This window comes from Salmo salar, chromosome ssa19 (genome assembly GCF_905237065.1).
Source record: "Salmo salar chromosome ssa19, Ssal_v3.1, whole genome shotgun sequence".
NCBI classification, from domain to species: Eukaryota; Metazoa; Chordata; class Actinopteri; order Salmoniformes; family Salmonidae; genus Salmo; species Salmo salar.
Genome location: NC_059460.1, coordinates 63,878,064 through 63,890,265, shown reverse-complemented (window position 1 = coordinate 63,890,265; position 12,202 = coordinate 63,878,064). Strand labels below are relative to the sequence as shown.

The 12,202-nt window shown below is 42.7% G+C and overlaps 1 protein-coding gene across 1 annotated transcript in view; it reads left to right on the top strand.

Moving 5' to 3' along the window:
• The window catches only part of erbb2 (erb-b2 receptor tyrosine kinase 2), a 39,792-nt gene extending 29,523 nt beyond the window's left edge, over positions 1–10,269 (top strand). Inside the window, exons 18-27 of the mRNA XM_014158617.2 lie at positions 207–329; positions 502–600; positions 742–927; positions 1,041–1,196; positions 3,451–3,526; positions 4,650–4,796; positions 5,041–5,138; positions 5,445–5,633; positions 5,911–6,310; positions 6,698–10,269. Coding sequence (XP_014014092.1) covers positions 207–329; positions 502–600; positions 742–927; positions 1,041–1,196; positions 3,451–3,526; positions 4,650–4,796; positions 5,041–5,138; positions 5,445–5,633; positions 5,911–6,310; positions 6,698–7,065 — 1,842 coding nt within the window. The 3' untranslated portion in view covers positions 7,066–10,269. The remainder of the gene's footprint in view (positions 1–206; positions 330–501; positions 601–741; positions 928–1,040; positions 1,197–3,450; positions 3,527–4,649; positions 4,797–5,040; positions 5,139–5,444; positions 5,634–5,910; positions 6,311–6,697) is intronic.
• Positions 10,270–12,202: the final 1,933 nt, after the last annotated feature.

Below are 12,202 nucleotides of genomic sequence, written 5' to 3'. Positions count from 1 at the left end.
GGGGAGGTTAACTTGGCCCCAGACAATTTTTTTCTTCTACAACCCCCTGTAGTTAATGTTATTAGTGTTTCCCAGGGCATTATCAATGTCGTAGGTCTTGTAGTAACACAAAGCCTGATAAAAGTTTCAGTTCTAAGTGAAAGAGTCAGTGATTGCAGTTCTAGTTTTAACTGCAAGCGTGATGGGAGTCTTCTCTCTGTCTGTAGCTGGTGGAGCCTCTGACTCCCAGCGGAGCCCTGCCCAATCAGGCCCAGATGCGCATCCTCAAGGAGACCGAGCTAAAGAAGCTAAGAGTTCTGGGCTCAGGAGCCTTCGGCACTGTCTACAAGGTGTGTGCGCTTGCATCTGTCTGTCTTTGCATTGTCTATAAGATACCCTCATACCAATCGAATAGTTTGAAATTCAATATAACATTGACGTCAACATACTTTATTGAAATTATAACTTTTTCTAAAGTTATGTTATTATAGTGTAATTATAATGTGAATATACTCATTCCAGGGGGCGTGGGCTCCTGATGGGGAGAATGTGAAGATCCCGGTGGCCATCAAGGTTTTGCGGGAGAACACCTCGCCCAAGGCCAACAAGGAGATCCTGGATGTGAGTTTTGGTATCAACCCATCCTTCTTTTTAATGAATTCTTACACACAGACTCTCACTCTCTTTCTCGCTCTTTCTCTCTTTCTTTAACACACACACACACACACATACACATACACATACACACACACACACACACAGGAGGCGTACGTAATGGCCGGTGTGGCCAGTCCCTATGTGTGTCGTCTGCTGGGCATCTGCCTGACCTCCACAGTGCAGCTGGTCACCCAGCTCATGCCATACGGCTGCCTGCTGGACTACGTCCGAGAGAACAAGGACCACATCGGCTCCCAGTACCTCCTCAATTGGTGTGTGCAGATAGCGAAGGTGAGGCTACGAGAGATATGATCTGTCCATCATTCATCCGTTCGTCCGTCTGCATGGGATCATAATGTCTATGGGTAAAATGTCTTATTTTGTGTCTGTGTGTGTACGTTTAGGGGATGAGCTACCTGGAGGATGTGCGTCTTGTGCACAGGGACCTGGCAGCACGTAACGTCCTGGTAAAGAACCCCAACCACGTCAAGATCACTGACTTCGGCCTGGCTCGCCTGTTGGACATAGACGAAACAGAGTACCATGCTGACGGAGGCAAGGTATGGCTGTGTGTGTGTTTTTATATATATACACACACACACACACACACACACACACACACTGAGTGTACAAAACATTAGGAACACCTGCTCTTTCAGTGACAGACTGACCAGGTGAATCCAGGTGAAAGCTATGATCCCTTGTTGATGTCACCAGTTAAAGAGCTGCAATCTGACCTTGTTACCTTACAGAAAGCCCTAGTTGGTTTAAAACTTGTACTTAATGCGTGTAAGACTAAATACATGTTGCAGGGCGGCCAATGTGAATTTCATTGCCCAATGACACAGCCCCTAGTTGTGCCAATTTCCTGCAATTCTACATATTCTGACATGGTTTAGGCCGATGACCAGGGTGGATTTTTTAAATAGATTTTTTTTTACCACAAGTCAGGTGTATTTAGGACTACTGTTACTTTGAGTATGCTACTATTTTTTGGGTGGTTTGACACTTTTTCAGGCAGTAATTAAATGAGATGGGGAGACAGGAAAATGGGAGAAACATTGGGAAGGTTGGGTGCAGGGATTGATCCCTGTTCTCAGGTGGAAAGCTGTATGTGACATGTGCCGGGGAGTGTTACCACTACACCAAAGCTCTGCACAGGAAATAATCATATTAATAGTTGATGGCAGTGTGTAACCAAATCATAAATTGTATTATCCTTGTCCATAGACTGCTTTTAAGGTAAGGACACAATCATTTTGTATTTTGGGTAAACTATCTCTTTAAAATAGGGCTGAAAGATAATCCCGCTTGCTCTCCAGGACGGTTGGCCACCCCTGATGTTTCCCAAGTGCTGAGTGTTTAAAAATGTTCTTGTAATAACAATTCATTTCTCAAAATCACCCAACCTTCAAGAAAAGTCTAATGAATGTCAATATTCAGGTGGTTTATGCAGACTAGTTCAATATCCTTGCCATCTTATTCTACATATACAAAATATGACGTGTTTATGAGTTGTGAGTCCCCCTAAAATGTCAAAAATATTTCTGGGGATTCCTGGATCATTCAATATCCAATGCTTATTTGTATGACATATTCAATGGTGGTTCTCCCATTGATCAGGTTCCCGCCTACAAATCTGCGCATTTGGATTAACAAAGACATAATGTTTAAAAAAACAAATATGGATGAGTTAGTTAAAAAGCTAAGATTTTAAAGTGGGCTTCTTTTTTTAGAAATAGATCTTCCCTCTCCCTAAATTGAAAATTGTACAGTCAACCTTCCTGCCAGTTCATGATTATGGTGACACCATTTACCAGATTGCAGCAGACACTACTCTTAAACTTTGTATGAAGTTTACCATAGCGCCATTCGTTTTATCACTGGTGACACTCTTAATACTTAATACCACTGCATCCTGTATCAAAAGGTGGGCTGGTTCTCATTAAAGTCCTGTCGATCAATTTATCACTCCCTTTTTGTTTACAAAGCCCTACTACACAAGCTTCTAATTTAGCCTAACTTTGTTGTTAAAGTTTAAAAAAAACATGAGATAACCAACCCTGTGAGCGGATTTGGTAACTCTGGAGGTTTCTCAGGTCTCTACCGAATTAGGTAAATCCGCTTTTAGTTTTAATGCACATCATTGCTGGAACCAACTGCAAAATACACTGCAATTGGATGCTCTGCTGCCGCTTGGACAACTTATAATATTAATTGGGGGACTATTTGCGGAGGAATATTACTGTTTTTCTTGATTGTTTGTTGTGCAATATTTTAGTTTGTTTTTGTACTGATCTGATTTTTATTAGATTTTGTCTATGAATTGTATGTGCAGGGCTCCCTTGAGAAAGAGACCCTGGCCTCAATGGTGAATCCCTGTTTAAAAAAAATAAGATGAAGGGGGGAGACGGGTTAAATAAGGAATTTTAAGCCCTGAGACAATTGAGTCATGGATTGTGTATTTGTGCCATCAGAGAGTGAATTTTTGTATTTTATTTAACTAGGCAATGGGAAAGACAAAATATTTAAGTGCCTTTGAACGGGGTATGGTAGTAGTTGCCATGCGCACCGTTTTGAGTGTGTCAAGAACTGCAACGCTGCTGTTTTTTTTTTAACGCTCAACAGTTTCCCGTGTGTATCAAGAATGGTCCTCCTCCCAAAGGACATCCAGCCAACTTGAAAACAAACTGGGGGATCCCTGTTGGCCCTGATGAATTGAGGCTGTTCTGAGGGCAAAAGGGGTGCAATGCAATATTAGGAAAGTGCTCCTAATGTTTTGCACACTCAATGTAATGTATCTGTGCTCTTCAGGTGCCTATTAAGTGGATGGCGTTGGAGTCTATCCTCCACAGGAAGTTCACGCACCAGAGTGATGTGTGGAGCTACGGTCAGTCTAGATACTTCTAACCCATCTTGATACACATACTTAATATATAAATAATGCCACTAAGCATTCAAATATTCACTAAGACAGCAACGTCGGCTGTATTATTTCAGACTCAACAGTACCTCTGTACATTTGTGGGCAATAAAAAGTTAAGTCGTATAGGCAGAACAATTGCCATAATGCGTATGCAACAAGGCACTCTATCGAATTGCAATAGTTTGTTTACAATAACCTGTACCACAGGTTTTAGTGCCCACAACTGTTTATCTATGGCTCTGAATGAAGTCAGCGAACTGAGTGTGAGATATAACATTTAAATGGGCGTCATGTTGGCACCAAACATTCAAAGACTACCTTCTAGTTTGAATAGAGTGTTATTGGCATAATGTCCCACATGATAAAACAACAGTTTATTATAGAATACTACAGTACTTTTTATAGAATTCTATAGTATACTGTAGAATACTATACTACACACTGCAGTATCCCTCGATCATGTGTAGCACTTACTGTAGAATGTTGTAGTATACTGTAGAATATTACAGTAACTACATCAGTATTTTATGCAAATAAACACTCGTAAAAATTACAGTAATGTCCGCAAAAACACGGCACTTTTTTTTAACTATAGTAAATGCTAAATTGTTCCCTGCCAATTCCCCTCCCCCATATCACAATTTGTGGCACCCATAAGTGATAAGCCTACATGCCAAAGATAGATCACATTGTGTTCCCTACAGGTAATAGAAATAGGGAGCAGAAGCTCTGAACTATCCATTCAGACCTAAAAGTTAAGGAAAATTTGCTCTCTTAGTATTTTTCTAGTACGTTTCCTGAAGGAGAAAGCCTCCACTTTTATGTAAAAGATAATACAGCAAAAACACTATAGTAAATACTACATTTATGTCTGCAAAAACAGTACAGTAAATACTACTGTATAATACAGTCCGCAAAAAACACTACAATATAGAACAGTCAGCAAAAATACTACAGTGAATACTACAGTAAAGTCTGCAAAAACACTACAGCATTTATACCATAGTACACTATATACTGTTTTTTAATGTTGGATGGAGCATTTGGAACCATCTCTATCTACATCTGTATCTCTCTATCTCATTAGGGGTGACTGTTTGGGAGCTGATGACCTTTGGGGCCAAGCCCTATGACCTGATCCCGGCACGAGACATCCCAGAGCTGCTGGAGGGGGGCGAGAGGCTCCCCCAGCCCCTTATCTGCACCATTGACGTCTACATGATCATGGTCAAGTGTAAGTGGCACTGGAACTGTAGCGTTTCTTCCATACAAACAGAATGGGGGGGTTTCCCTTTAAGAGATGACCTCTTAGATGGGCGGTTCACCCCAAAATGTGTTTGTAGATACAGCTCATATGCCTAAACTCCAAATAAATGGAAAAGACTCATCCATTCAAGTCTTTTTAAAAAGCGCAACACAAATGAAATGTGTTTTATTGATTAGTATAGTTCAGACCTGTGTCTGCATTTGATACACAGGCTGGATGATTGAACCAGACAGCAGGCCTAAATTCAAGGAGCTGGTGACAGAGTTCAGCGCCATGGCACGAGACCCACCTCGCTACGTAGTCATCCAGGTGTGTGTGTGTGTATGTCGGTGTGCCTGTTGGTGTCTCTGTGTATGTTGCTGTCTGTCTGTCTGTGACTGGGTGGTTGTGTGTGTGCATGCTTGTAGACATGCTTGATGTGTGGATATTGTTTGCCAGTCTGTGAGATGAGTATGAGTGGAATCTGTGTGCATGTGAGTTTGTTTGTTCAAATGCATGTAGCCAAACCCTCACCATCTGTTTTCTTACCAGCTTACTTAATTTCCTAAATCATTCCTTTCTTCCTCTCCCTCCACCTCCTCTTTCTCCCTCCACCTCCCTTCTCTCTCTCTCCAGAATGATGACAAGATGAGTTTGTCCAGTCCGGTTGACAGTCAGTTCTTCAGGATGCTACTGGAGGAGGAGGGAGCAGAAATCAGAGACCTGCTGGATGCTGAGGAGTACCTGGTGCCCCAGCCCAACTTCTTCAGACCCCAAGCGGAGACCTCGGGCCCCAACGGCCCCTCACGACACCACTCACACAGGGTCAGTACTCAACTCACTTTGTCCTCTCTGAATGACTTCTTCTGCCTTTTCCTCCCATTTACTCTTTTTGTCTTTGGAACGATCACTTACCCTCTACTTGCTACCTCTCCTGTTCTTCTCTCATTTCCTTCCCTTCTCCATCTTTCCCTCTCCTCCTGCCCCTTCCCTCTCCCCTTTTGCCTCTCCTTCCCCTAATAGTAAGTTTCCTTGAGATCTACTCTCACACACACACACTCTCTCTTTCTCTCACACACAAACTCTTCTTCCACCCCCACAGAGTACGGACCAGGGATTGGACAGCGAGCCCTCCATGGCGGGCGGCCCGAGAAGCATGTACTCCTCGGTGAGCACCCTGGGGCGCAGCCAGTACCCCACTCTGCCCATGGGGGCCAGCGCCATCTCCAACGGGCCCTGGAACCCCCATTACCCCTCCCTCCTGGCCCGCACCACCTCACACCTCTCTACGGGGGGACACTCGGACTCTGTGTTCCTGGACGGGGGTCCCGATGACGCCCCAGCGAGCCCCGGGCGCTATTGCAAAGACCCCACCTTCCCCAATGGAGGAGAGAGCGACCTGGAGACGGATGGACCGTCACCGATGCATCATTATAATCATCTTAATCATCACTCGCTGCCCCGTAGGGGTAAAGCGTATAATCATAATCACGCGTTACCAGGTGAGTTAGGTCATAGACAGTACACAATAGACCTGTGCTGCTTTGCTTGGTCCAATGGAACCAATGGCTAAGCAGTGGTGTAAAGTACTTAAGGCAAGCTCAAACAAATGCTCAAGTATTTGAAGGAAAACAAATTGTATTTGAGCTCAGGTCTGAATACACACATTCATCTACTTATACGTGGTGCTGAAAAACATCTGTGCAAGTCATAATCAGTCTTTGAGTGTTGTCCCTATTAATTTGTCATTCACCTAATGTGGCTGTGCCTACACCTGTACTTCTTTATGTTCAAAGACTACCGTTTAAATATAATATCTTTACATCTGTATATCTCCATGTGAAACTGCATATCTGAACTACTCTCCTCTCCTCATTCTCCTCCCCCAGAGTACATCAACCAGGAGGTGCAGGACCTCCGGCCAGGGGCCGTCGAGCGCCCCAGCACCCTGCCCCGCAAGGGGGCAGCCGAGAGGCATCGGCACCTCCCCAATGGCCTGAGCTCGGGACACAGCGTGGAGAACCCAGAGTACCTGGTCCCCATGATGACCCCCGGCTCCACCTCGCCTGCCTTCGACAATCCCTACTACCTGGACCTGGTGGCTAAGGCTGTGGCCGGAGGGGGTGGTGGTGGGGAGAGGGATGGGGGCCCTAACCCTCCTCCCAGGCAGGTGAATGACTTTGTGACGCCCACGGCAGAGAACCCAGAGTACCTGGGCCTAGCAGACACCTGGAGCGGCCAGAGAGAGCACACCTGATGAGACTGACAGGAAGTGATGTGAGGAGGCATGAACCTGGGTTACGGACAGGGGATAGGGGCGCTACTGCTGTAGAAAAGGAGGAGAGGGGGAGGGATGGAAGATGGGAACGAGTGTGTGTGTGTGGGATGCAGGGGTATGTGAGGACTGTGTGTGTGCCTGTCTATGCATTTGAGAGAAAATGCATTAAGAGTGAATGCACGTTGAGTGTCTGAGATTAAGTTAGCATGAGTGTGAACTAGTGTGTGATTGAGTGAATGGAGGTGTACTGTTTGGAGTAGCACTCACAGGACTGCCAGCCAGAGGATGTCCAGCTTGTATCTCCTGAAAACCTGGGGTGTTACACAAAACCACCCAATACAATGTAGCATTATCGGAGGGACGTTTTTATTAGCGTGTGTGTGCTGAACTTGTTTCAACGCGCACCAAGGTTTCTTTCTTCCTTGTCTCCCTACGGTAGCACCTCAGTGTCAACATTTTTAACACAGCCTCGGAAACAATACTGAGTACTTTGAAGGCCGAGGAAATTCACTCACCGGAAATAAACAGTTCTCAAATCCTGACTATATGGTACTACTAGCAGGCAAAAGACGGACAGCACCACAATATCAAAATATTTTAAGTAATCTCATGATAAATGGGAGAATAATCCAAGTAACACTGGACTAGGGATATAAAATTTGAAATATTTTAATTTTTTGATTTATTTTATTGAAAGTTATCATTGATGTTTGTGTGCTATATTGTCATTTTTGTGCGTGAATCATTATGTGAGTGTCTGATTCCCTTATCTCTTTCCTTCTTGTAATCATACATATAAGACATTGCTCGTCTTCCCGGTTTTATGGGGGGAAAATGTACAACACACTAATGTGTGGGGTTTCAGACAAAAACAACCCAGTCGGCAAAGCTGGTTGAAATGTATTTAACCTATTTTAGTCCCATTGAGACCAAGGTCTCTTTTGCAAGGAAGCCCTGTATATGATGTCTTTTCAACCATTTTTCCCCACTGGTAAGCCATTTTATATGCTTATGAGGAAGAAGTTTAATATTCTGGTGAGCAGCTCGAAGACCTGAAGGGGCTCGGTACAATCAAAGCCATTTTGTTTGGCCAAGAGAAGGGCTTTGCTGACCATCTGACCGACATCTGTACCCCATGAAAGAAATACATTATGCATTTAGAAGACAGCCATTGTGGCCAGGGAATACATGTGTTCATTAATGTGGCTTTAAAATGGAATATTGACATATAGAAGACCAAGGGGGTTTGTGTAAACTTGGACTTTGTGCAGTATGCAATGTTCTTGATAAGTTCTTACAACATACCAGTGACATTTCTGGAAAAGGTACTACTGTACGAAGGAATTCCAGGTTTTCAGCTGAATAGTGGAAAACCACATTGGCAAAAGTTTCACATTTTCATTTGAAAAGGTTATTTGCGTTTTAATTTCAGTTGCTTACAATGCAGTATGTGCAATACATGCACTGCATAACTCCCAACGTTTCCAAGATGGGGTCCAGTGTTATTCTTCCACTGTGTCCCAAACGTTGATCATGGACACCCAAGAAAAGTGAAGATTGAGTTCTAATACTACGGTTGAATATTTTGAGAATTTGTTTGGCCCTGAAGTTGGAAGAAACCAATGTATTTTTATTCTTACGAGACATGTTTTATTCTTGCTGAGTGTGATTCTGAAGAGGGAAATGTGTCCCTCGTTGTTGTTTTTGATAATCAATGCATAGTTCAGATTCCTCTGGGCAACAAGCCCACACTTCTAGTTAATAATCGACCGCATTTTTTTAAACGGCGATTTCCATGTTAAAGGCCCAGTGCAGTCGAAAATGTGATTTCGCTCTGTTTTATACATATTTCCACACTGAGTTTGGAATAATACTGTGAAATTGTGAAAATTATGATAATGCCCTTTTAGTATAAGAGCTGTTTGAAAAGACAGCCTGAAATTTCAGGCTGTCTTAGGTGGGATGGGATGGAGTTTTTGCATGCCTACTACCAGGCAGTAAATGAGTTAATAGACCAACAAGAACGAGTTCCAAAATTCTGCCAATGACAGCTAGTTTTCAGTTTTCCCCTCCCCACTCAGACCACTCCCAGACATCCCTAGCAAAATTCTTGTTTGAGAAATTGCTCTTTGCTAAGAATTTATTTTTGACCATTTTAATTGAAAACAATCACAGTAAGGTTTTAAATTGTTACCCAGAAATGATTTAATATTGTGATAAAAATTGCTGCATTGGACCTTTAACTTCTCTGGCTGTAAGGGGGATATTGACAATGTCAATGGAGCCATTGTTTCTTTATGGACGTGTGGGAAGATCAATAACTCCCCTACCAACTGTCCCCTCCACCACCAGTGAACATGTTTCTGCTTTGAAAAGAGGGAGAAATCCTGGGTTTTCAGGTGTAAAAGTTTTGGAGTTGGCATGGAGGAACTATCCAACATTTTTGAATGGGGGGGCGGAGGGGTTTTATGGATTCAAAGACGTTTAAACACGTGACCTGAAAGGAATGAATAGCTGCGTCGCTTTCGACAGGAAATCACCATTTTGCCCCTATTCAGCCAAATGTTTGTTCCCAAGATCTATATTGGTTCATCATGGATTGAGCTGCTTGCACATTTTTGTTATGAGAAAACACTCCTGGAATCCAATGTACTTTGCAAGTGCCAATTAATCTTTGCTGGTTAGTTTCCTGATAGTGACCAAAACAATGAGTTATGTGTGTCAGTGTCGGGTGGGGATGGTTAAAGTATTCATAGATTAAAAAAAAAAATTATGACTTAAAAAAAAGAATCTTCCCCGCGGTATTGGCAACAGCACTAGCCACATTTGCTTTGGAATCTTGTTGTCCTCATATGGGTAAGCTTAGAATTTTAGCCGCTAAAAAATGTGTTGCTTTTGTTTCTGAAGCATTTGGGATGTCTTAACAAATTTGATAGATATTGATTATACAACTCTGAAGTTACGGCCAATAGCTTTTCATACAACCAGCGGTTTTGTACTCGTAGAATTTAGACAAGCTTTGTCAGCAGTTTCTGATGAGCCATTGACAGATCTCATATCGTTTTTGTTGTTTTTACATATTGACAGTCATTCCCTTCCACGTGTCATGACTCTAGGACCAATCAAAGTCATTCAAAATACCTTGAGGTTCCAAAACTATAATAAAACATTTTTTTTGTTCAATTCCTGAAAAGTTAACTTTTTGGAGATACAAGGTTTTCCGCTGACGATATGAGAAATCTGGGGCCTATTAAAGAGTTTAGTGCTATTTTACAACGCCAGACATTTCAGACAAGGGCAAAAAACACAACTCCAGTCCTCGAGATACTTATTCCTATCCACATTGGTTAATTTAGGATTGGGAAGCCTTAATCAGTGGCCTCATCAGCCAATCAGCAACTAAGTTAATCACAGGGGCGCAAGCAATCCAAGCTGACCCTTCAGGACTGGGGTTCCCTCCCCCCCTACATGAAGCTCTGCAGTCTGACACTGTATCTGTGTGCGTGTTTGAGATCGACTACATTGCTGTTGGAGACTGCAGACTGACTGATCTACAAATCAATTTGCATCCTAAATGACTACTCATTGTGATTTGTGGATAAATCAGTCTGCAGTTGCTAACTGCAACGTAGTTGATCTCAAAAACACACCATTTCAACCCTCTCCAAGTCTCCCCTTATAACAAATTAATGTGAGGTTGGGACCGCAGGTGGCATTTTGTACTTTTTCTTGTGAATATTTTTCTATACAGTACCAGTCAAAAGTTTGGACATACCTACTTATTCAAGTGTTATTTTTTATTTTTATAATTTTCTACATTGTAAAAGAGAAGAGATCAAAACTATGAAATAACACATGGAATTATGTAGTAACCAAAAAAGTGTTAAACAAATACAAATATATTTTAGATTCTTCAAAGTAGCCACCCTTTGCCTTATGACAGCTTTGTACATGCTCAACCAGCTTCACCTGGAATGCTTTTCCAACAGTCTTGAAGGAGTTCCTACAAATGCTGAGCACTTATTGGCTGCTTTACCTTCACTCTGCAGTCCAACTCATCCCAAACCATCTCAATTGGGTTGAGGTTGGGTGATTGTTGAGGCCAGGTCATCTGATGCAGCACTCCATCACTCTCCTTCTTGGTCAAATGGCCCTTACACAGCCTGGAGGTGTGTTGGGTCATTGCCCTGTTGAAAAAAAAATGATAGTCCCACTAAGCGCAAAACAGATGGGATGTTGTATCGTTGCAGAATGCTGTGGTAGCCATGCTGGTTTAGTGTGCATTGAATTCCAAATAAATCACCAACAGTGTCACCAGCAAAGCACCATCACACCTCCTCCTCCATGTTTCATGGTGGGAACCACACATGCAGAGATCATCCGTTCACCTACTCTGTGTCTCACAAAGACACGACAGTTGGAACCAAAAATCTCAGATTTGGACTCATCAGACCGAAGGTCAGATTTCCACCGGTCTAATGTCCATTGCTCATGTTTCTTGGCCCAAGCAAGTCTTGTCTTCTTATTGATGTCCTTTAGTAGTGGTTTCTTTGCAGCAATTTGACCATGAAGGCCTGATTCACGCCGTCTCCTCTGAACAGTTGATGTCGAGATGTGTCTGTTATTTGAACTCTGAAGCATTTATTTGGGCTGCAATCTGGGGTGCAGTTAACTCTAATTGAGCTTATCCTCTGCAGCAGAGGTAACTCTGGGTCTTCCTGTCTTGTGGTGGTCCTCATAAGAGCCAGTTTCATCATAGCGCCTCAAAGTTCTTGACATTTTCTGGATTGACTGACCTTCATGTCTTAAAGTAATGATATACTGTCTTTTCTCTTTGCTTACTTGAGCTGTTCTTGCCATAATATGGACTTGGTCTTTTACCAAATAGGGCTATCTTCTGTATACCACCCCTACCTTGTCACAACATAACTGATTGGCTCAAACACATTAAGAAGGAAAGAAATTCCACAAATTAACTTTTAACAAGGCACCCCAATTAATTGAAATGCATTCCAGGTGACTACCCCATGAAGCTGGTTGAGAGAATGCCAAGCGTGTGCAAAGGGTGGCTACTTTGAAGAATCTCAAATATAAAATATATTTTGATTTGTTTAAC